We start from the raw sequence: 24,241 nt of genomic DNA on the forward strand, positions 1-24,241 counted from the left end.
ACATCGGATATGATAGCTCATTTTTGAGAAGGTTCTTTGAGATATTTTTAATATTCCAAGTTTGATATTTTTCCAAGATAGAACTTATTTTTCTGAAAATTTTGATATATTATTTGTATTTTTATGAATTATAATGATTTAGTTATGATTTTTTGAAGATTAATGTGGTAAAATAGAAAATAACTATGCCGACGGCAAAGCCGTCGGCACAGGGTTGAAATATATGCCGACGGCTTTGCCGTCGGCACAGGCCTGACGCTGTTACCTCGCCGTCACGGCGGAGAGGCTGTGCCGACGGCCGAAACTGTGTCGACGGTTGCCGTGACCTTCATGTGCCGACAGTTTACCTGTGCCGACGGCTGACCTGCTGGCCTGGCCAGAACGAGTCCTGTCCCGACGGTCCCGATATTTTGCCGTCGGCACATGATGTGGCCGTCGGCACCTTGACTGGTTCCCGTAGTGATACTATCTATTCTCTGGAAGTTTCAATAATTATGCTTATCTAATCATACACTAAAATTTCTATTAAGATATTGTTTAGACAATATGCTTTAGATATATCTACCATAAATATGTATACATTACATAGTTTATGCATTTACTGGAAGTTGAGTGATGAAAAAATTATTTTACAAAATATAGTTTAATTCTAGCACGATGAAAATGTATATCAACTATATGTATGTAAAAATATATAATTATAAAACTAGGATTTAGTAATTTTGTTTAGTGGTTAACTCTCGTACAACATGCTGAAATTAAGTATAAAAGTTCAATGTAAATTTTGCTTACCCTATGTATTAATTTCTCGAACACAAAGAAACATTGTTATGTAGTAAAGATCTCTTCACTTCATCACATAAATATCATTCCTGTATTTCTAATTCCTCCGTAGCCCTTTGTAGAAACATAGGGTGCACAGGCCAGGCTTATACAACAAAACATTTGGACTCGGGCGGAAGTCCAATTATTGGACAATAAATGTTTCATCACCTCATAAACAGAGATTGACAACATACGAACAAGTGGGTATGTGCCTTAAGTGCCCTAGGCCGTTGCAGCTGCTCCTGTAGTGATATGAACAAGTCTAGGTTGTGGCTCAATCCCCTGAACCTCAAGTACCCCAATAGGCGTGAAAATGTAACGGATTATTTCTGACCGACAGACCGACCGGAGGTTTACATAAGGCAAAAATGGATTTGGTCGGATAGTTGACGGATATGATCACGGATACGGTTAGTAGTAAATGGATACGGAAAAACATACGAGTTTACTTATATCCGTCCGTATTCGAAGATATACTTTCACCATTATTACTTTTGTTAGAGATGAATCTTGTAAGCACGGGCACCATATCCATGAAACGGAGAGAGTTGTCATATGTAATACTTCCTCCATCCCATGAAACTTCTTTTAGACTTGTCTAAATTTGAATGTATCAAAATACAATATAGTTTTTTTTAACAAATCTAAAACAATCTTTAGAAGATAAAGATACTCAAGAAAATATTCAGTGTGGCATGGTGGTCTTCTAGAAGGAGATGGACAGAGGTGTAAGTGCGGCGCCTGCCACTCTGCTTAGCCCTGCGGTGTGTGCATTACTGCTGACCACCTAACCAATCCCAGAGGCCCAAGGGGTTGCTGTAGCCGTGAACACGAACTGACACATTCATAAACCCACACTGCTGCTCTTCGATCCATCTTCTTCTTCCTACCTCAGACACACCTCATTATGTTTTCTTAACCACCACCTACAAATTATCACTTCTGTTCGACAAAATTAAATTCCTAATGAACAGATTGACTTGGCAGGCGGCTGCAGATCAATGCCTTTGGCAATTATTGGCAAGTGAAACCGAAGAAAGCGGTCGATTCATTTCATGCTGAAGTCTGTCCGATTCCAGTTTCCAGCAGAGAATGCAGAAAACTTGCACCGATCCGACAGGCCCTGAAGCCCAAGTCCAGCCCAGTGTACTGGTGGGCATGATGAGTTCAACTATAAAAGCTTCCATACGGACACGGACACGGCGCACCGAAAAGCAAACAAACGCCGAGCAGCCGAGCAGCTACCTCACTGACACAGTGACACTGCCTCGATCTGTGCCTCACTCGATCGCGCGGCTGACGTGATGGACTTGCCCGGGGCCGTCCGCTCCCTGTCCCTCCTCCTTCCGATTCTCTTGGCCGCCGCCATCACCGGGGCTGCCGCGGCGCCGGCACCACCTTCGCCGTTCCGGACGGTGTACGCGTTCGGCGACTCGTTCACGGACACGGGCAACACGCACTCAACGACCGGCCCCTACTCCTTCGGCTACGTCTCCCACGCGCCGTACGGCGCCACCTTCTTCCACCGCTCCACCAACCGCTACTCCGACGGCCGCCTCGTCGTCGACTTCCTCGCCGCCGACGCCCTCCGCCTCCCCTCCTTCATCCCGCCCTACCTCTCCACCCTCTCCTCCAACTCCTCCTCCAGCTCCGTCGCCGCCACCAACAACCCCGGCGGGTCGGTCAACTTCGCGGTGGCCGGCGCGACGGCCATCGAGCACGAGTGGTTCGTGAAGAACAACCTCAGCTTCGACATCACGCCGCAGTCCATCATGACGGAGCTCGGCTGGTTCGACGCGCACCTCAAGGCGCGGCGGAGCGGCCCGAAGGACGTGGGCGAGGCGCTGTTCTGGGTGGGGGAGATCGGGGCCAACGACTACGCCTACAGCTTCATGGACGCCGCCACCATCCCGCGCAAGCTCATCCGGACCATGGCCGTCGACAGGGTCACAACCTTCATCGAGGTATATGTGGACTTCCTCTCAGTTAGTTACTACTTCGGTTTGCATATGTGGACTTCCTCTCATTTCGTGTTTCTTCGATCTCACTCTTTGTCTTTGACGTACACCATGATGCAGTAATCCAGAATTCCAGAGTAGACCGCAATGACTCAATGAGTAAAGTTTACCAGAAGTAGTGCAATTAGCTTTGAATGCTTGCTAGATCTCCTAACTTAATGGCTGCTACAGTTAAGTGATCCATAAGAAGTCTGTAGTAAAATGCAGCTTTTTTTGGTTGCGAAAATTGTAGTAAAATGTTGCTAGCACAGTGTGAGAGTGCTCAGAACTTGAGACTCCATGCATCTTGTGATCGATGTGTCCCTGTCACAACATTTCATTTGACAGATCGGTGCATTTACTTAGAGTAAACCTAGCTACTGATCGACCTGTCCTAGTACAAGGAGTGACCGATAGTACTATTAATAACTTCTAGAGAGGTTCTCTACCTTTCCATGGTTGTGACTGAAGTGAGCGAGTGAGCTGTTCTTCGTGATACTGCCCAATAGTGGATAGATCTACGGCTGCCTTTTCGCTGTCCCTGCCAACCCTTGCTAGCTGCTCCCTCTTCAATGTTTTTCCCTGGATAATAATGCAGCTATTTGGAATGCAAATTGTAATGTAAACAACATTATGAAAAAAAAAGAGTAAACTCTATGTTCCATTTTTTTGCGGAAAACCACCTAATTCATAGTAGTACACAAAATATATAAAAAATACAAATAAATCTTTAGACCACCTAGCGGCGACTACAAACACTAGGGCAAGCCAAAAGACGCCGCCGTCGGCCTTGCTCAGGCCGGAGTAATACCCCTCCATCACCGGAACCGGGTAAAACTTATTGTAGTAGACAAATGTAAAATCGTCATGGTAAGGCCCTAGAAGACCAGCGCACCAGAGCAACAACCATTATGAAATGATAAAACTCGTAGATCGGTAAAACCAGACTTGAAACCACACCAAGTCCTCCGTCAGCGTTAGATCGACAACCAAAGCGAGGATAGGATGGAAAGAATCTTATTCTGACTTCAGGATGTAGTTACCGCCCGACTATCTCGTAGAAGACACTAAAAATAACCTAAACAAAAAACAAACCACCACCTCGGACGAGGTGGCCGTGGTCTGCCACGCCTCCGAGCCCTTGGAGGATGCTTCAGGATCTTCTTTCTCTTCTGTCTCACCTAAACTCTACGTTGAATTAACTATGCATTATAATTCACAGCTGAATTCCTGGTCTGAATTTGCTTCGTTGTTGTTCGGTAGATCTATACTGATGACAAACAAGAAGTAACATGCTGCTTAAATTCACTGCACGGCCCACGCGTTAGTACGAGTGTCTCCAGACCTAATTTGATGGCCATTTACTGCACTGTCTCTGTCTGCCACCGCTGCATCGTGTACATACAGTACCAGCCTCAAATTCTGCTACCTACTCAAGGGAGAAGCACCGCTGATATGAATAAGGAAACTGGTGGAGATTGCTGCAATCATGGGTCGTTGCTCATTGTTATTCATGCATTCATCAACTAGTACTACTTCTGTACAAAGAACCATGCATGTGTTTCTAATTGTGTTCTGTTGAATGCCAGCAAGAAGAAATCTGGTTTTCTTTGGAACACGATAATTTCTCTTTGTTGAATTGAACTTGTTTTCCCAAATCCCAGAAGCTGGCAATGTGTCGTTCAGTTATGAAAATACTTCCATTTTCGTTACAACAAAAATTAAGCTCAGATTGTCTGAAAACACTTGAAAGATTTCTCTGCGACTGACAAAATAACATGGAAAAATATGACAGGGTCTGCTGAAGAGAGGGGCCAAGTACGTGGTCGTGCAGGGGCTGCCGCTCACGGGCTGCCTGACGATGGCCATGACGCTCGCCAAGCCGGACGACCGCGACGACCTCGGCTGCGCCGGCTCCGTGAACCGGCAGAGTCTCGCCCACAACCGCCTCCTCCAGGCCAGCCTCCGCCGGCTCCGCCGAGACCACCCGGGCGCCATCATCGCCTACGCCGACTACTACGCCGCGCACACCGCCGTCATGAAGAGCCCGGCGCAGTACGGCTTCGCGGAGCCCTTCAAGGCCTGCTGCGGCAGCGGCGGCGGCGACTACAACTTCGACGTCTTCTCCACTTGCGGCTCCCCGGAGGTGCCGACGGCGTGCGCCCAGCCGGCCCGGTACGCCAACTGGGACGGGGTCCACATGACGGAGGCCATGTACAAGGTCGTCGCCGGCATGTTCTTCCAAGACAACGCCGGGAAGTACTTCCGGCCGGCGTTCGGCTCCTTGCTGGCCAGGAAAGGCCACGGCAACTGACCATCGCCTATTTCACAATAAGCAGGCAGCAGCAGCAGTGAACTACGACCATATGTCACGCACTCCATAATGATGGCCTACGATTGGCCTCGGAGGAATGGGCTTTTAACTAGGCATGCACTCCATAGTGGACGGTACTCTGCCAAGTTTATTGGGCCAGTGGGCCCAACTGAGACGCACCTCTTTTTTTTCTGAACATGGGAAGAACCTAGATGCATTCATTTTGTATTATATGTGGAGTTACAATTTATATTAGGGACCAGTAGAAAAATAAGAAAATACAAACATGCCAGACAAAAGACCACATATCTAAACCAAGAAAAGCAATCGGGTCTAGCGCTATCTCCAAAGCGCGCATTGCATCATTGCAACACAGTCAATTGCATCATTGCAACACAGTCAACTGTCTCTATGTCGGAGCACTTGAGATAGGTCGGCGGGAGCCTGCTGTCCGGGGGCAAAGGGGTCTCCATCTTGGCATGGCATCCTGGAGGTTGTTTGAATCTGTTGCTGGCCCGAAGAAACTGAAGAAACCAAGGGAGGTGATTGTGGTCACCCTTCGATCATCGAAGACGGAAGCTACGCAAAAAAATATGGAAGCGAACGCAGCGCTACCACGGGTACATTTCCGAGAGAAGGATCGTTGCTTCACTGATGAAGATCCGCCCAGTAGAAGCAAGCTTGAGTTCCCAGCATGTTGACATCACCTTGTCTCCCCTCGCCTCCACGGTCGTCGGAGAAAGAAGAAGTACCGGCTCCACACCATCACCACATATCTCACCACGATTATTTGAAAAGATGCTGTTATGTTCACCCAGATCAACATGCTGCCCCACGGCAGTTGACCGGACAACATATCCGCTGTGTCACAGCAGCTCACGGTGACGTTGAGGATCCACTCTCCATGCTATAAAGCTAAAACACCACTCGAGCGAACCCTAATCTTACCCCTAGACCTAGCAAGGGGACTATGTGTGTACAAAGAAGGAGGAGGCTAACCTTCTCTCATCGACCCACTCCAACTGGCAAGGCCGACGAAGTTAGGGGTGGGGAGGAGTAGGGGAGATAGTGGGGACTCTCAAAGAGGAGGGAGTAACGACATGGGGGCAGGAGGGAGTATCTCATATAAGATAGAACTTATGAAAACCAATGATAAAGATTGAACCAGTCTGCATGCAATATCTCTCTTGCCATAAGTTCTCACTGGGTAGGCTATTCCACCGTCGATCTGGCTGCTGGAATTTTCGATGTCCATTCCCCCACGCATATCAATGCTTATTTTTCCCAGTCGATTCGGCTAAGCTAGGAGTCAACCTGTCTGGGAGTTTGGTGGGGGTTGCTAGGGTTCCTGAGGTCGAGGGATCCTATGTTTGTCAGGTTGGAAAGTCCTAGGGAGAACGAGGGGAGGAAGAAGAAGGAGAAGAAGGTGAAGGTGTTTGATGTGAACGAGATGTTGCGGAACCTGAAGCTACATGGTGAGAAACTGAACGATGTGGTCCTCGATAAAGAAGAAATCAAGCGATAACCAGAGGTAAAGTGGTTGGCGGCGATGAAGGTTCTAACCAACAAAACTTTCAACATGCATTCACTCAAGAACATGATGTGTGCAGTATGTAGTCCAGCCCGTGATGGTACCTTCCACATGGTGGAAGCCATTATGTTTGCGATGCATGCTTTGTTAATTGGAATAGGACTATGAAAAGGGTTTGTGGCTCTTCCATTGAAGTTCTCCTATGTTCGAGACCTTCGACGAGTAAACTATGTTGCCTACTATTATCCTAAGCCGTGTCCAAGCTTGGGTACACAAGATTCTCTCATTTTTTCCACAAGAAGAAGATCATGGACGAACTAGATAACATGGTGGAAAGGTTTTGGCTATCGAAAAACTCGTCCTGCAAACAAGAGGAAATTTCCATCTAGTTTGAGTGAAGCTAAAATCGGTTAAACTTCTCAATCATTTTGTTCCACTCGCTTAGGAGGAATCATAATGCATGTTCTTGCAAGTTATATATGAGAATTTCTCAAAATATTGTGAACACTATGACCTCCATGGGGCACACCTACATGGAGTGTGGCATCGGGAGTATGAAGACGCCGGTCTTCAGTTTGGCTAGTGGATTGCTTCGGAGGAGGGACACTCGGGACTTGGAACTCATGTCATGCATGCTTGCCAAGTATACGAAGCTATGGAGACCGCGGTGTTGGCGTGTCAAGCCGGAGACTAGGAGCTGATCATAACTAGCGCGTATGTGTTCTAAAGGATGGATCAAACACCAATAACAACCCCCACATGATAAATTCTGAGGAAGCCGGTCCGGGGATCTAGGCTCAACGATCTAATGGATACCACAAGAAGTCCACTAAAATAGCCAACGAGAGATGCTCCGGTTGATAATGCTCATGTTGGTTTAGGTGCAAAGGATAATTCGACATGCTTGTGAGCTAGAATAAACATACCTCCTCCCACACAGTCTTATGTACCGTCGAAAGAACTAGAGAGGTAGAAGAAACCTGTGACCTCTAACATGGCTGATCACCAAAAGCCATGAGTTGCTTGAGCCTCAACTATCACAACATGGGCAGTGTTACGATAGCCAGAGAACTTCGCGAGATGGCGAAGGAATATGCCCCCGACGTGCTTTGTGTTCTTGATTCTCATTTGCATAAGAAACGAGTAGAAGGACTAGCACGTACTACATGCTCTGATAATAACTTTGCTGTAAGAAAATCATGCCAGAGTGGCGGCCTTGGAATTTTCCAAAATAATGAAGTTAATACAGAATTTTTGCCTTTCCCTCAACACCACATTGATGCTACCCTCTTTTCTAATCAAAGCATGATCACATCCAAGTTGATCCATGATCCTATGTTGCGTAGATTTGATAATGCCCTCTAGTCTAAAATGTGGAAATCAAGAGTTCTTCTTGAAACTCCCAAGTTAAGTTCAAAACATTAAATTGCCTCACCCTAGCGGTGAAGGGAAACATTTAAAATATGTTTGGTTTGTCCAGTAAGAAGGTAGGAAGATAACTCATTTGACGATTTAGTTTAGAATTTTCTCTTTATTGCTTCCTATAAATTTCCTCTTCTTCTGAAGCTTGCAAAACATCATGTAAAAATAATCTTGTAATAAAGAATATTCCCCAATTTTACTTATTTTTATGTTGTGTAATTTTTTAATTTGAATGTATGATTCTAAAGCCTTTTTGAATTCAAATACCAATCTCTTATGATATAAACATTTAATGAGTTGTAGTACCTTCTTGAGTCAATGACTCTACATAGATTAATTTGTGTATTCAAATTTCAAATGTATCCAAAGTTTTAAAATTAGCAAGGTCATGGTAAAATTTATAGCACTCACTTGATGATTTATTCCTAATTCAAAAGGAATTTCAATCACTTTGCTTTCTTAAACAAAAAGTTCAATTGTTTTTCCTATGCATGATATGCCTTCAAGTTTATTTGTGTCAGACTTTTATTAGCTTCATTTCACTCTCAAATAAGCTGTGGGTACATGTCCCTTTGACATATGCATATACTCCTTGTTTCTTAAGCGAAAATAAGAAAACAAGTATGGTCATTCCACTGCTTCACCGCGCGGCCCTAAAAAAGCATGCCTACCAACTACCGCTGCTCTTGATCAGTGGATGCCGACGGGCGTCCACTCAAGCGATACCGGTATACACAAAGTAAAGTGAAAGCAAAGAGCATGTAGGCATACAGGATGATCATTGCGCTATGACAAGTGTACAAGATGATTTTTGGTGTCCGGATTTATGCATGGCTTATTATTTCATTTTGTACTTGCTGAGTATTTTATACTCGCCCTTGTTGCTTCTATGTTTTTTAGGTAATCCTTGAGGATGACATGCATGGGAAATGGGAGTAGCACCTTCACCTTCATCACTTCACGTCTCACACTTTTGTCACATTTTTCTTGGACCAACAAACTTGTCCGTTAGGAGTTATGCCCTTTGTTATAATTTATGTGGAAGTCTGGTTCTAAGACTGTGTTAGTTGCATGTCTGGTTACTAGTATTCTGGGTGGATGATAGAGTATTCTTGTCATCCTGGCGGTATTACTCTTTTAGTAAATGTTTGAGCGCTGCACCTTTTGGTCGTGGTGATAGATTCTGGTTATATTTCTATACTTGCTATCTGCTTGCCCTGAAAGTACCTGTAAACAGAGGAAACGCTGCCAAATTTTCCTATATCGCCTAGGTTATTTTATTTTTGTAGTGAACGTGGTAGCACTCTAAGAGCTAGTTGGCCTTGGGGTGTTGGCGATGGCGTCGATTTCCCCCTTCGGGAGGGAATTTCCCCGGCGGATTCCTGCCCGCCGGAGAGCTCTTTTCTCTCTGGTGTCTCTCCGCCCCGCAGAGGCGGCTCTATCAATTCTCCGTAACTCTCCGTGCCTTAGGTTTTCGGGGTGAAGATGTACGCGAAGGAGAGGAGGCCAGAGGGGGCTGTGGGCCCCCTCTCCACAGGAGGCCCAGTCCCATCCAGTCTCGAAGTCGAATAAGTGACGGTCGGTTGGGATAGAATAGTCGATAGATATTGTTTCTGATAGGTTCAATACGAGCTCCCCCTTAATATGCAGACATGATCCAATTGGCACCACAAGGGGAGGTCGGTCCAACGGAAGGCAAAATTCTGTGCCAATACCTACTCCTAATTGCGGATCGGTGAAGGGGATATCCTCCGGCTCATCGGAGCCTCTTCTGAAGATTGTGTTCCCAACCTCAACCGTGCCGATGTATGCCGTAACATGACCATGCACGAAGGCGCAAGCGTGCAACCAGGGCAGGCGCACCATGACCTTCAGACTGGCCTGCACGGCATCACTTAGCACCGCACACGTCACGTACAAGGAGCCCATGTTTGTTGTGATGGTTATGGTGTCGGGCTTGTCGTGCATGCTCAAATAGTCATCAGGCGAATCATAGCATGCTACGTACTCCTCATCCGTCCTGGTGATAGAGGCAAAGATGCTGAAGCCGCAAAATGCCGAGATGGAACGACCTGGTCCAGTGAGCAGCAGCTTACTCTGCATTCATTTATATATATGTGTGTGAGTGAGCGCTACCACATCAATTTAAATCGCAATCTAGCTAGCAGGCTGTTAAGTGAGAGCAAATGAGCAAGTAATGTTGAGAGAACTCTTTGATACCTTTCCAACTCGTTAGAGTTAATTTTTCTATTTCTCTTAACCTTTCATTTTGCAAAGCAGTTTCTCCTAATTCTGGATCTTCTGCTATAATTATAGTTGATATAACATTTGCAAAATTGTTTGGGTTACTTCCAGCCCTTTTTAATTCTGCATAGCTAGCTGGAAATGTTTCTACCCATTGTTCCCATAAAACTTTTGCAGATTCTCCTAAAAATGTTTCGAGATATGTCAGCATATCTTCTACCTTAGATCCTATATTATGCTGGTTTTGTATGTATTTTTGAACTATTAAACCTTTCCAGACACAGAGTATATTTGGCCAATCTATTGGATCATGGGCTGCTAAATTTAATATTGCACCATCAAATTTGGTGTTTTGAAATTGTACTGGCTTTTCGAAATCTCTTCTTTTGCTACCCATATATTTATATTGTCCCGGAATGTAAGATGGTTGAAAATCATCTTTCTCTGGAGGCCATTGTCCAGCAGGCCTACTAGGTCTTTCTTGTGGACCATCTTGCATTACTGAAGTTGAACTATCTCCATAGCTAAAATTAGCCCTTTTTCTTTTGCTACTATCTACTTCCATTGCTTCCATTGCGTTGTCTAAATTATGTAGCCCGACCTCATCTAAAGAATTTATGAAGTCATTATATTCCTCAGATGCATCAAAATAATCTTCATCTGCCATCATTTCTCTTATTAACTCTTCTTCTTCTTCATAACTCTCTGTTAATAATTTATTATTTATATCCCATTGCTCTTCTTCACTTATGGCTATATCTTTATGACTTGGATCTATATTTTTGTTTTTATCTATTTCTTCAGCTTTTGATGCTATGTTATTATTTACCTTTGGTGAGCTACTAGTGGCTGTTTCCTTTTCCTTTTTAAATTTCTTTAGCCTTGCAACTTCTCTTATGAAAAACAGCTCTTTGTCTCTTATCTTAGGCCAATCTTTCATCATAGAATTGCTATACTCCCATTCTATATGTTTTAGTTTTTGTTCATAATGATTTATTTCATGGTCTAAATCTGTCCTTTCCATGCATTCTATTGTATCTTTGCTCTTATTATCACTAGATTCTGATTCTGTCATGAGGGATTCTGTGTCCTCCACAGATGCAGATTTATAATTTGTAAACCTAATGCTACTATTTCCTTCACAGTTTTGATAGCTTATGTAGGCTTGTGGCTGTTTTAACTCCTTTCTTTCTACTAGTTCACCTATATTCCATTCTTCACCAGCTCTTTCCTCAGAACCGATTGTAAGGGGACTCATGAATTTTATACCTTTTGATTGCATATTTTCGATTACATCATTTACATTTACTCTGTATCTAGAGCTACTTTTATTTGTGAGTCTTCCTATAAATTCAATGCTTACTAACAAGTTGGTTCCTCTAAAGTCTTCATATCCTTTAGTCTGAAACCCAATACTCATTTTTTCAATAAATTCCCTTATAGGCATTATTAGGTCTGGAGCTATATATGTTATTAACATATTTTCATTCATATCTCCTTCCATGAATCCTAAAGCTGCTTTATCTACTGAATCCCATCTTTTGTCTAATAGCGTTATTAAAACCTTTGCTCCTACTTTCTTTCGTGTCATTCCTTTGACCCCTATAATATACATACCTTGATGAATATATTTATACCCACAATATTTGAGTTCACCTTCAATATTCTTGCTTACAATTCTCAAGTCTACTGGATGATTTATTACACTTAACTCTACTTCTCTGGATATTCTATATAGATTGCTTCTACTTTCAAACATACCCATATGATATACTTGTTGTGGTTTTATTTTTCTTAGCGTATCTTTCTGATACCTTTCTAGATCTCTTTCAAGGTCTATAACTTCTTCTAAATTATTAACATCATCAGCTGTACTGCATGATAATCTATGTTTTATAGACAAAGGCTTTGAGTCTTGTTTTATAAACTGGAGGTTTCTGTCTCTTCTAGCGAGGTTTTTAGATATATCCATTTTTCTGAATTGATATTCCTCGACGATGTTACTAAACCAGATGAGGCTAGCACAATTTCTTTGTTTTTCTGCACACTATTTAGCTTGTCTAACGTCTGAATTAATAACTGGATGATTGTGTTATTTTGTTTTATGATTATTTTGGAGTCTTCTTTTGGTGATTCGTGATTAGAAAAACCAATAGGAGGTGTTGAATATTTTGCTACTTCGCTTAAAGCTTGATTATATTCGGACATGCAAATTATGAAAGGATCAAATTCTTTACTTCTTGCACTAATTCTTTAATTTTAAGAATATCTTGTCTTGCTTCAGCACCTGTGAACAGGTCTTTGTTTTTATTTAGACAAACCCCTATGCTTTTCCCAATGGATAACACTTCTTCTTTAATATAATCGTTATTCCTACAAACCGTGTTCTGTCTTGTTTTTGCTTCTTCTAGCTTATGCAAAGCTATATCAATTTTATTGTTTAAACCTAAAAATCTTTCAGCGAGTTTTTGATATTCTTTTAATAAACTTTCTAACTTTTGATCTAAGTTTTCTTGCCTTTTTCCCCAAGATATGAAGAAGTTGTATATCAGATCAACAATAATATTTAACTGGCTATGGGAAGTATGCCAGGTATGTTCTTCGGACGGATTAATTCTACACCTTATGTCAATATTATCTTTGGATTTTACTACCTTTCCTGTGCTAACTTCTAAATTTAGATACTTTAACCTTTCAATGATTGAACACTAGCTCTGATACCAATATACACAGATTGCATATTAATTTTATTAATTCTTCGATATGCATTTTAAACTCTTCTATGTCTTTGGGAGTAGCTTCTATTGGTCCTGTCTTGATTATGTAGTCAGGGTTTATAATATTTATTTTGCATACTATGGAATTCTTATCCCAATGCTTCATTGGTATTTCCCCAATTATTTGTATGTCTTCTAGTCTTTGCACAATTTTATTTATATCTTGTTTAGATTTTATATCTCTATACCAATTTGGTGAGAATGATTGTAAACCTATGCATTCTGTGCATGCATTTTCTATGAAATATTCTTCTATGGTGTTACTAATTTTATCTTCCTTGCAAGTTCTAGGAGTGTCATTGCTAGAAAAGTATTCCTCGTCTTCCTTAGTTATTTCTCCATTTTGTAAAGATTTTCTTTGCTTTCGAGCCTCAGATATGTATGGAACATTATCTTTGTGAGGAATAAAGGTAACTCCATCTTCATGTATTATAGTGGTTTGTAAGGACTGCTTGTAGGAATTGTAAACCTAGGATCATGTCATTGTTTATTACCGACAAATCCTCGATTGTGATTTCATCTATTATATATTTTGTGCCATTTATGTATGATTCAATATTAAATGCTAATTGGTTATGTAATTTCTTTATTCCCGACATGTCCGTAGAGACTTCGGCTTTACTATCATCTATGGTTGTCACTAATTCGGGCATCTAGCAAAAAACTTATCATGGATGATGTTCTTAGTACAACTTTGTGTCTAATAAAGCTAATATTTTATAAGAAATATTTGGCTTTAGTACTACTTTAATCGGAATTCTTATTCCTGACACTTCCTTAAATGGTAATCTTACTATATATTTATTTCCAAAACTAGTTAATGCATCTTTGAGTTGGATTAGCCTGTCTCCTTTTTGCTCTTTTACTGTTGTCATTTGATCTTTTAGTTCAGTGTTTTTGGAAGCATTCTCTTCCTGAGCTTTATCTTTACCTTTATTTTCTGACTTACCTTTTAACTCCTCTAATTCTACTTCTAGCTTATTAATCCTATTTTCTAAATTTCTAACTCTGCTAGATAGTATTTCATCTTCTGGCTCATATTCTAACTCTTGTCTTGATTCTTGATTCTTAGCTTTTAAACAGGAGGCACAAGCCTGTTTTAAACATATGTTACAAGTAGACCTATTTTCTTGACTTGGGTAATATATACAGAAAGCACATTTTATATTATAATCTCCTTTACCTCTGATCCAGTCATGTTTACAGTCTACTTGGTTCATCATTTCAATTTTTAATCCTGCCAATTCATCTATTAAGTCTAACTCATCTTCACTTGATTCTTCTTCTATCTTTTGTTTTTCTACTTCATCTGTTTCTATAATTGAATATATTGACTCATCATCTTTTATTTCATCATCGCAAACCAGTATATTTTCATTGACACTATCTATGATTAGAACCTTCTCTTGCTCTTCATATTTACTAGAGTACCTTTTCTGGTCTTTATTAGGACAAGTTCTACTTAGGTGATCAGGTGAGTTACATATAAAACACCTACATGTCTTATCGTATGATTTTCTGGGATCATATCTTCTTACATTCCTTTTATGTAAGAAAGGGGCTCTATTATCTGACCTTCTTAAGAAATATCTTCTCTTGGTTCTAAAATTTCTATTATCCCTTCGTTGAGGTTTATAATATTTTTTATTTTTGTACCTTTCTTGTCCATATGTTAATGGTATTTGGACAATGTTATTGCAGAAATTGTAATCTGATCTTTTCATAGATCGTTGAGCTTGAATATTTGTACATATTTTTCTTAGCTTTTTGAAAACGAATGTTATGGCTTGGGATATATTTAAATCTAATCCTACTGTTTCTTTCTTATATTCCTCAAATATTATTGATCCTAAAGGATCAGGTAATTTATTAAAATATCTTTCAACTACTCCTACATTATAACCTTGTTTATATATATATATATATATGGAAAATAGTGGGCTACCATGGTGTGTAGCTATGCACCTCCATCCAACCATTAAATCACTCTATAGAGCATTTTTAACCCTACATCTAAACTGACGGTGTTAAACCGTCCATCCCCACACACCCCACACCCACCGAGCGCAAATGACCTTCACCTGGTCCCTATCCTCTCTCTCTTCTCATCCCATCTCCCCCACTCTCTCTTTTTTTTTGATACGGAGTAGCTCTTTTGCAAATCCATGCCGTCGGCCAGGTTCCCCGCTCCCACTACCCGCGAGCCGGCCGCTCCCCAACGCGAACCCCCGGGCGAGCTGCGGGAGGACGAGCTCGCACGGATGTGATGCCGATTTCTTTTTGATTTATTTTTCTTCTTGCCGATTTCTTCTCTCCCTCCCTGCGATTTTTTCCTGGATCCCCCTCCTCTTGTCTGGTTTTCCGCTTTGGATTGATCGGTGGAGGCCTTCTTTGATTCCGCGCGGATCGAGCGCCGTTGTCCGGGTGCGATTGCGGAATTCATAGTGCCCGTGTAGTTCCCGTTCCCACTTCCATCTTCTGGATTTGGGCTTGGAGCGGCGAGCCTCCATATCTTAGTTGGTCTTATTGCCGTGGGTTAAGAGAATAGTTTCTTTTGTTAGATATATATGTGGCCGCCTGACTCGCCCGGATCAAGCGCAATCTCTTTCTTATTTGGCCAGATCTGTGTGGCAAATTCGGTAAGGACCGACTTCATTACTACCCTGGATTTTGTTTTGGGTAGCAATCATTGTTCATGGTTTGACGGAGCTTCTCAATTCCAGCGGATTTGTTCAGCCCTGTGCTCAAAGTTATTTTAGAAATTTTTAGAGTTGATTTTTCCGATGTTTTTGTAGTCTCTTCGATTTGATTCGGGCCTGATTCGTGCCGGGATTGCTTCGCTCTGTTGTTTTTTCAGTCAGGTTTTTAACTTTGTCTTCCTGAGATTATGATTATGGGGTCGCTATGTGATTAAGCACACGATCTGAGGTTGGATTTTGTTGATGCTTCCAACGGATCGATTAGTTCACTTCTTTTTTATGACTGTAATTTTTGGAGCTAGCCTGGTGGATTTTGTGTCCGCAAAAAATGCTAGGATTTGAAGATTTATGCGAGGATTTCAAGCAAATGCTAGGAGCTGAAATAGCAGTCCGTGATTGACTTTTCAGCTGGTTTGATTCTACCAAGGGCCAATTTGATTCGGCTTCTTTTGTTTCTTGATTCCGCTTCGGCTAGCCCTATCCGCACGCTGCCATCCATGGCCTCCCCGTGGATGAAGCGAGTCCGTGATTATTTTGGTCGTTGAATGTGTTTGCCCTATGATTTTGGTATTATTCTGATCATTATGTCATTGATTTTGCATAGAAAATATCCTGTAGCCGGTGATTATTTGCAATCCTTTGCCGTTCAATCTACAAGAGTTTTGCTTCTCCAAGTCAGCCAAGAAAAAATTCCAGGCTCTCTCTTCACATTCTTTTCCATTTTTTTGCACGTTTAGATCAGTTTTGTCAGGTCTATGACAAATTGAGAAGAGATTTTTTTAATCCATTCCATTTCTATTTTCCTGTTGTGCAAATTTTCTGCAGCGTATTGAGGTGTTCCATTGATTGTTCGCCCTTTCATGGTTGATTTTGGATATGTCTTCCAGTTTTGTCAGGTCTATGACAAATTGAGCCCAACCCTCACGCCATGGGGAAAACATGCCCCGTGCGGGAGGCGAGGGACGGTGGTAGCCGGCGCGGCGTGGGTCGATGAGGCAACAGGAATTTGGATCATGGATTGCTCGACTAGGAAGACTGGAGAGAGGTCGGCGGCGGGGTCGCGCGGTGGAAGCTGGAGACGATCGCGCAGGGTGCAGCCCGGTGGGGGGTCGAGTGCCATGGAACCCAGGCAGGAGGTGCGCCAGGAAGTCCATGAGCGGGCTATGGAGCGCCTATCTTCTCCAGCAAGATCTCCCGATTTTCTTTTCCACCTTTTCTTCTCCACCTTTTGTTTTGCATTTTCGAATTTTGATTTTGTATATATTTTTGACACTGAACAAACATGCACAGAACCTCTCAATTTGTGTCTGAATCTTGAATGGACTATGAATTAGACGAAAAATGGATCTGTTAATCTGTTGTTGGAATTTGGAAGTGAATCGAATGAATCATTAACTGCGCTAGGGACGCACATGCGGCATTGGTGGGCCTTCTGACCACCGCGCGGTGGGGGCTCCACCGAGTCAGCCTTCAACCGTCTTTTTTATATTGAGAAGGACAGGCAGGGCTAACGGATGGTTAACGGGAACACGAATCACGGTATAACATCGGACGATCCTATGCCTATGCACAGCTATCACCCTAGGTAGAAAATCCGCGTCGATATATATATATATATATATATATATATATATATATATATATATATATATATATATATATATATATATATACCTTGAAATCGGAGTCGTCGGCGTGTGTTGTTAACCATTCTTTCTTTTGCGAGTAAAAATCTGCATCTGAATCCAAAATCCAACGTCTGTAGAGATAGTTGGAAGTACTCCCGTCGAAGATAGTAATGGTGCCCCTGAAGGGTGTTAAGATTCATGCACTAGCCACTTGAACCAAAAGTCCGAACTGATGGAAAGGGCTAGGCAATCTACTTATACACTTCACAACACCCCCACTCGCGTGTGACGGGAGAAGAAAAAGTCAACACGTGAAAGAAGAAGAGCACACCGAAACAGGGCATCGGCGGTGGCTAAAGAGGGGGCAACGAGCAATTTTTAGGCTTAATTGCGAAAACCATGTGAAAGCCAGGATTTGAACTCGAGACCTGGGGCTCTGATACCATGTTAAGATTCATGCACTAGCCACTTGAACCAAAAGTCCGAACTGATGGAAAGGGCTAGGCAATCTACTAATACACTTCACAACAAAGGGGAAGTCGGAATATGCAGCAAATACCTCCACGAGGAGTTGGCCCCGAAGTGTGGAACGCTGGGGTTCATTGTGGCGGCCAACTGATGGAGACAGGAGCAAAGGTGCCGAGGAAGGTGATGCCAAGGAGGAACGCGGTGGCGTATTGTGGCGGCCAACTGACGAAGACACGAGCAGAGGTGCCAAGGAACGTGGTGCCAAGGAGGAACGCGGCGGCGCATTGTGGCGGCCAACTGACACAGACAGGAGCAGAGGTGCCAAGGAGGAACGGGCGAGATCAATGAGACCCAGTGGTGGAGCAGTGAAGTGGCGAGGAAGGACAATGGGGAAATTGACAGTAGTAGCAGCAGGCCACCGGGAAAGGACGAACTGAATCATCAGTCGCAGTGCCAAGGAGCAGACGAGGTCAAACAGCAGCTTCGACCTAGACGACGTGTCTAACTGCGCGGGTGGCGCCTGGCGACGCTGCGGGCGATCCGGCGAGCGACCGGAGCTGGGAGAGGGCTCCCCCTCCGCGTGCGTCACACGGGCGTAGGAGGCCCACCGCAGCTCACCGGGGGGCGCTGAAACGGGCAGCGACCAACCCCTTCAAGATCCTGGGAGAGATCGAGGAGGACTCCGGGGAGGGCCATGGCGCTGAGGAGGCGGAAGATGGGGAGGGCGTGGCCGGGGTGCGAGCTACGTCTTCGTGCCTCGGGGAGTTCCTGGAACAGGCGTTCGTTCGCGCGGCGGGGGAAGGGCCCTCACCGGCGACAGCTGAGGCGGAGGCGCCAGATCTGAGGCCGGGGGTGCTTCAGACTCGCCGTTGCGGCTGGATTCAGTGGCGGACTTCCCTCCACTGCCTCGGGGACGTGGGGACATGATGCAGTTGGGGGAGCAGGGCCAGGAGGGAGCATCAGAGTCAACACCGGCGTTCCTCATCGGGGAGATCTCGGTCTTGCTCCGGCCGGCGGCGGCGCTGCCGTGGGCGAGGGAGACGGAGGTTCTAGGGTTTCCTGGAGAGGGCCACGGAGACTCGGGCGACGTGGCCTATTGGGCTGGGCCATCCCTTGTTGGGCCGTACTGGACTGGGTCGGCCCCCTCGTCCAGGGAACGGGCGGAACCGTCCGATGCGGGACACGTGGACCAGGGGCAAAATATAACGTCCCGGATGCTGACACGCTCAACTGACAGGGCTGAGGACGGTTTTACCCATCCGCCAGGGGTACTTAAGTGGCGTTGGCTGCCGGTTGGAACCCTGGATTGGGAGTTAGGGTTTCCAGCTGCCGCAAGAGATATCCAGCGCCACCGCCTTCGTGCTAAACACCTCATGTCTGTGTGTGTGGACGGAACCACTGAGCGTGTGCTCAAGCCCCTGAGGATGGACATGGAGAGGAGAGGGAAGAGGTCGTTCGAGCAGTACAGCAGAGAGGATGGGCGCCGCAGAGAACAAGATCTGCGGCAGAGGCTAGAGCGGGAACATGAGGAGCAGCGCCGACAACAATACCAGCGAGACAACGAGGCCCAACGGCGGCGCGAGGAGGAAGGAAGGGCAAGGGAGCGAAGGGGCCGGGAGTCTCGCCGCCCACATCCGCCACCAGCCCAGAATCTGCGAGGGCGCGATTCGGGGCGGGCGGCGCCAAGACCTCAGGGTCCCACGCATGGGGAGCGTGCCAACCTGGGACGCGCGTCTGCGGAGGGAGGGGCTCCGGCGACCGGCGAAACAGCCCATATCGTCTGCTACCACTGCGGGAAAACGGGCCACATTCAAGCGGAGTGCAAGGACGAGCCCTACTGCGTCAAATGCAACAAGGTCGGCCACTTATCGGCGATGTGCGCCTCCATGTCAAAAGCAACGGAGCCCTTCTGGGCGGGCTATGGCGTAGAGGGCAGAGGCTTCACTTGCTGTGACGTCCCGGAAGATGAACTCCTCCCGCCGGCGCCGAACGCTGCTTTGGTGATTCTTGAAGGAGGAGATCTGTCAGCGTAGCAGATGGAGGATGAGCTCAAGGACTTGGTTAATGAGGAGTGGGAGTGGCGCGTCCAGAAGATCAGCAGATCAGATTTCACCATGTTGTTCCCCTCCAAGGAGAGTCTCCGCATGGCCATCAGGGGTGGTGGCCTCACCCTTCCAAAAAGTAAGCTCCACGTCATCGTCACGTCCAATGTTGGGGATCCCGCGGCGGTGGAGCAGCTTGAGGAGTGCTGGGTTAAATTGTTCGATGTGCCGCCCCCTTACAGACAGGCGGTGCGGATTCTGCTTGCTACCTGGGACCTGGGCCGCCCCATTGCGGTGGATGAGCACTCGCTGGACTCGCCCTTGGAACCGGTTAGGGTGTTGATCGAGTGCAGGGCCCCGGTGCAGCTCCCTCCCTTCACTGTTCTCTTCGTCAACTCTCAAGGCTTCAAGGTGCGCATTGTCCGGGAGGGCGGAGAACGAGAGGAACACTCGGGCCCTCCCCCACCTCTACAGAGGAAGTTGTCGGAAGACAGAGAAGAGGACCTGGAGGAGTCAGAGGGAGAGGGCTGGGACGAGCGTAGGGGCAAGCATATCAAGAAGGATAAGGGCCCGGCCACGGGTGGAGGGGGCTCCACCTCGGTGCCCAAACGCAAGTCTGTCCCGAACAACGCAGCACAAGAGCGGCCAGAAGATCATGGCCCGAAACTTCCCACCACGACTTTTCGCCAATATGGGTTAAATCTGACGGAAGGAGGAGACATTTTCCCGGTCCTTGCTGAGATCCTTCAACCGTCCAAGACGCGGACGGAACCATCTAGGGAGATGGTGGAATCTGGCGATGATCATCTCTCGCCGTCGCTGGTGTCTTTCCAAGAATCCCCGCATGTGGGTGATGAATCTGTGAAAAGCTGCCCTTCACTCTGGAAGGCGCATTATCTGCGGAAGAGGACCGCGTGGAGGCTGGCATCGCCACCCCAGTGACCTGGGAGTCTGACCCGCTGGCTATGCGCTCAAAGGAACGAAGGAGCAAGGCCAACACTGACCGCTGAAAGTGCATGGAGCCCCCATGTGTGGTTTTGGTAATTAATGACAATCCCTATGGACTAATGTTTGCATTGAGTTATATTTGTAGGTGTTGTCCATAGGCAATGTTTGAACCATATGTTGGCTTCAAGGTTGCAATAAGAAGAAATTGATGAAGGATATCAAGTGTCAAGTATGTCTTGAAGATGAAGATGAAGTGAGCCCTCAAGTTACTTCAAGACATCTACATGATGAAGAAATGAAGTGCAAGTTCAAGATGAGCCAACTCGAAGAGATCATATGCTTGAAGCTTGCCATGAAGAAATGAAGTGCAAGTTCAAGATGAGACAACTCGAAGAGATCATATGCTTGAAGCTTGCCATGAAGAAATGAAGTGCAAGTTCAAGGTGAGCCATCTCAAAGAGATCATTTGCTTGAAGCATGCTCTCCATATGGTGTTCATGGATATGTGAAGATGCGCCGAAGAAGAAGCTCTCCCATGATGGATTATGGGGGAGCAATCCACAAGACTTCGTCAAGCAAGCACAATCAAGAAAGGCGTTCCATCTTGTTGCGGTCAAGATCGTTATCATCGAGCTCAAGTGGAATGTGCAAGTATAAGGTTTGCCCTTGATAGGGTTTCTTTCTTACCGGTCTCATAGTGTAGTTGGAGACCGGTTTATAGTTTAGTTGCCGTACTATCAGGAGGGCTCTTGAGTGAGTAACTCGATCGTATCGTTTGGAAAGAGCTCAAACCTTTGCATCCTTGCATGATCTTTCTTGGTTTTATTTGGATCTTATCCATGTTATGTTTTAGAGCTTGTGCTTATTCTCATGACAAGCTCTAGTTCATCGAAAATGGTTTTTGCATGGGCAACTTGTTGCATTTTCAAGGTTGGAGGTTTTCACCGGTATGTCTTTTTTAGATAGGTCAAACCTTTCATCATTTGTTTCTATCCTACATTGTTGGATTATGATGGTTCCCTGCATGATCTTGTAGAGCTTGTTCCTAGCTTTAAAACAAGCCCAAGATCATCAAAATCGGAGTCCGGATGTTAAAGTTATGCCCATTTCAGTTTGATGTTTCGCAGTTTTCGGGAGGGGGGCGGATATTCCGGCCCAAGTATGGGGCGGATAATCCGCCCCGCCCCCCCCCCGAAAAATCCGGCCTCTGGGAAAATCCGGCCAAATATCCGGCCCCCATCCTGGGGCATGTTTTTTCTGGTCCTTTGCCGTTTTTCTGGGGCCAGATAGTTTGCAAATATCCGGCCCAGAAAATCCGGCCTGAGCATACCCAAACGGTCATATTTCGATGGGAGGGGGTATTTAAGCCCCCCTTCTTCCTCCTTGGGCTGTTACCTCTTCCCCTTTGTGCTCTCCACCATTGTTGACCTTGAGAGCTTCCCTTTCCCTCTACTCCTTCTATGCTTCTTGAATCTTTTTGAGGGAAAAGGAAGAGGAGATCTAGATCTACATTCCTACCAATCAAATCCCTCTCTTTGTGAGGGGAATCCACTAGATCTAGATCTTGGAGATATTTGGTGTTCCTCCTCTTATTTGTTCTTCCTCTCTTATTCCCCCAATAGCTTTTGTAGCTTTGTTGGAATTTGAGAGAGAAGGACTTGAGCATCTTTGTGGTGTTCTTGCCATTGCATTTGGTGCATCGGTTTGAGTTCTCCACGGTGATTCGTGGTGGTGAAAGCAAGAAGGTTGTTACTCTTGGGTTCTTGGAACCCTAGACGGATTCTAGGCCTTTGTGGCGATTTGTTGGGAGCCTCCAATTAAGTTGTGGAAGTGTGCCCCAACCTTTGTGTAAGGCCCGGTTTCCGCCTCGAAGGAAATCCCTTAGTGGAACCGTGACCTAGGCCTTTGTGGCGAGGGTCACCGGAGATTTAGGTGAGGCGCCTTCGTAGCGTTCGGTGTGTGGTGTGAGTACCGCATCTTGGGGTGAGGCCTTTGTGGCGTTGGTGTGCATCGAGCAACCACACCTCAAGGTGAGCCTCTTGTGGCGTTCGGGAGCACTAAGCCACCGCACCTCTCCACCGGAGATTAGCACTCGCAAGAGTGTGAACTTCGGGATAAATCATCGTCTCCCGCGTGCCTCGGTTATCTCTATACCTGAGCTCTTTACTTATGCACTTTACCTTGTGATAGCCATCGTGCTTGAAGTTATATATATCTTGCTATCACATACTTGCTTGTATTGCTTAGCATAAGTTGTTGGTGCACATAGATGAACCATTGCTTAGAATAAGTTGTTGGTGCACATAGGTGAACCATAGGATATAGGCTTTGGGCTTGACAAAGTAAACGCTAGTTTTATTCCGCATTTGTTAAGCCCATCTCGTAAAAGTTTTAAATCGCCTATTCACCCCCCTCTATGCGACATCCGTGTCCTTTCAACCGCCCCTCGCTGGCGCTCAAGATGGTGGCCCAACAGCTTAGCTTCACTGAAGAAGAGGATCAGGTCGAGGAAAAGGAAGGTGGGGAGGCACGGAGAATCGAGGAAAAGGCGCTAGAAGGAGAGCTATTCGTGGAAGGACCAGTGGTGGCAGAACTGGCGGCTCCGGTCAGCAGGGCGTCAAGGAGTAAGGCTTCGCCTGTGGCAGCGGCAAGATCTAATGCCCGTGGAGCAAACTCATCCGCGACTCCGATCCTAGAGAAAGCGATCCAGCGCGCAAAAGACAAGACCCCAGGTACGTCCAAATCGGTCGATAATTTCGCCATCTTGCAAGATATTCCCGATGCTTCTTTACTTTCGGTTGCGCGCGATAGTTGCGTCATTTTTCCCTCTGCTGCAAGAAACCCTGCTCCCCTACTTTCCATGCTGGGGGCACGGGAACTGGCTCAGGCGGAGTTAGCCTTAGCAAGGGACATAGCGGCGGAGGAAGCCCTTAAGAAGAAGGAATCAGAGAAGCAGGACGATAGGGGCCAAGAGGCACAACAGCCCAACATAACGCCTTCTCCTCCAGTAGAGTCTGGGGGAGCCGTGCTAAGGTGATAAGACAAGTAAATGTTGGAGATATGCCCAAGAGGCAATAATAAAAGTGGTTATTATATATCTTTATGTTTATGATAAATGTTTATATACCATGCTATAATTGTATTAACCGAAACATTGATACATGTGTGATATGTAAACAACAAAGAGTCCCTAGTAAGCCTCTTAACTAGCTTGTTGATTAATAGATGATTAGTTTCATAATCATGAACATTGGATGTTATTAATAACAAGATTATATCATTATATGAATGATGTAATGGACACACCCAATTAAGCGTAGCATAAGATCACATCATTAAGTTATTT

General features: G+C 45.1%; 1 protein-coding gene across 1 annotated transcript; it reads left to right on the forward strand.

Moving 5' to 3' along the window:
* Positions 1–2,129: 2,129 nt before the first annotated feature.
* LOC124680396 (GDSL esterase/lipase At3g48460-like) lies at positions 2,130–5,136 on the forward strand. Its single transcript, XM_047215465.1, has 2 exons — positions 2,130–2,789; positions 4,618–5,136. Exons 1-2 carry the CDS (start codon positions 2,130–2,132, stop codon positions 5,134–5,136), a joined length of 1,179 nt encoding a protein of 392 aa, XP_047071421.1.
* Positions 5,137–24,241: the final 19,105 nt, after the last annotated feature.

This window comes from Lolium rigidum, unplaced genomic scaffold (genome assembly GCF_022539505.1).
Source record: "Lolium rigidum isolate FL_2022 unplaced genomic scaffold, APGP_CSIRO_Lrig_0.1 contig_15296_1, whole genome shotgun sequence".
NCBI lineage: Eukaryota > Viridiplantae > Streptophyta > Magnoliopsida > Poales > Poaceae > Lolium > Lolium rigidum.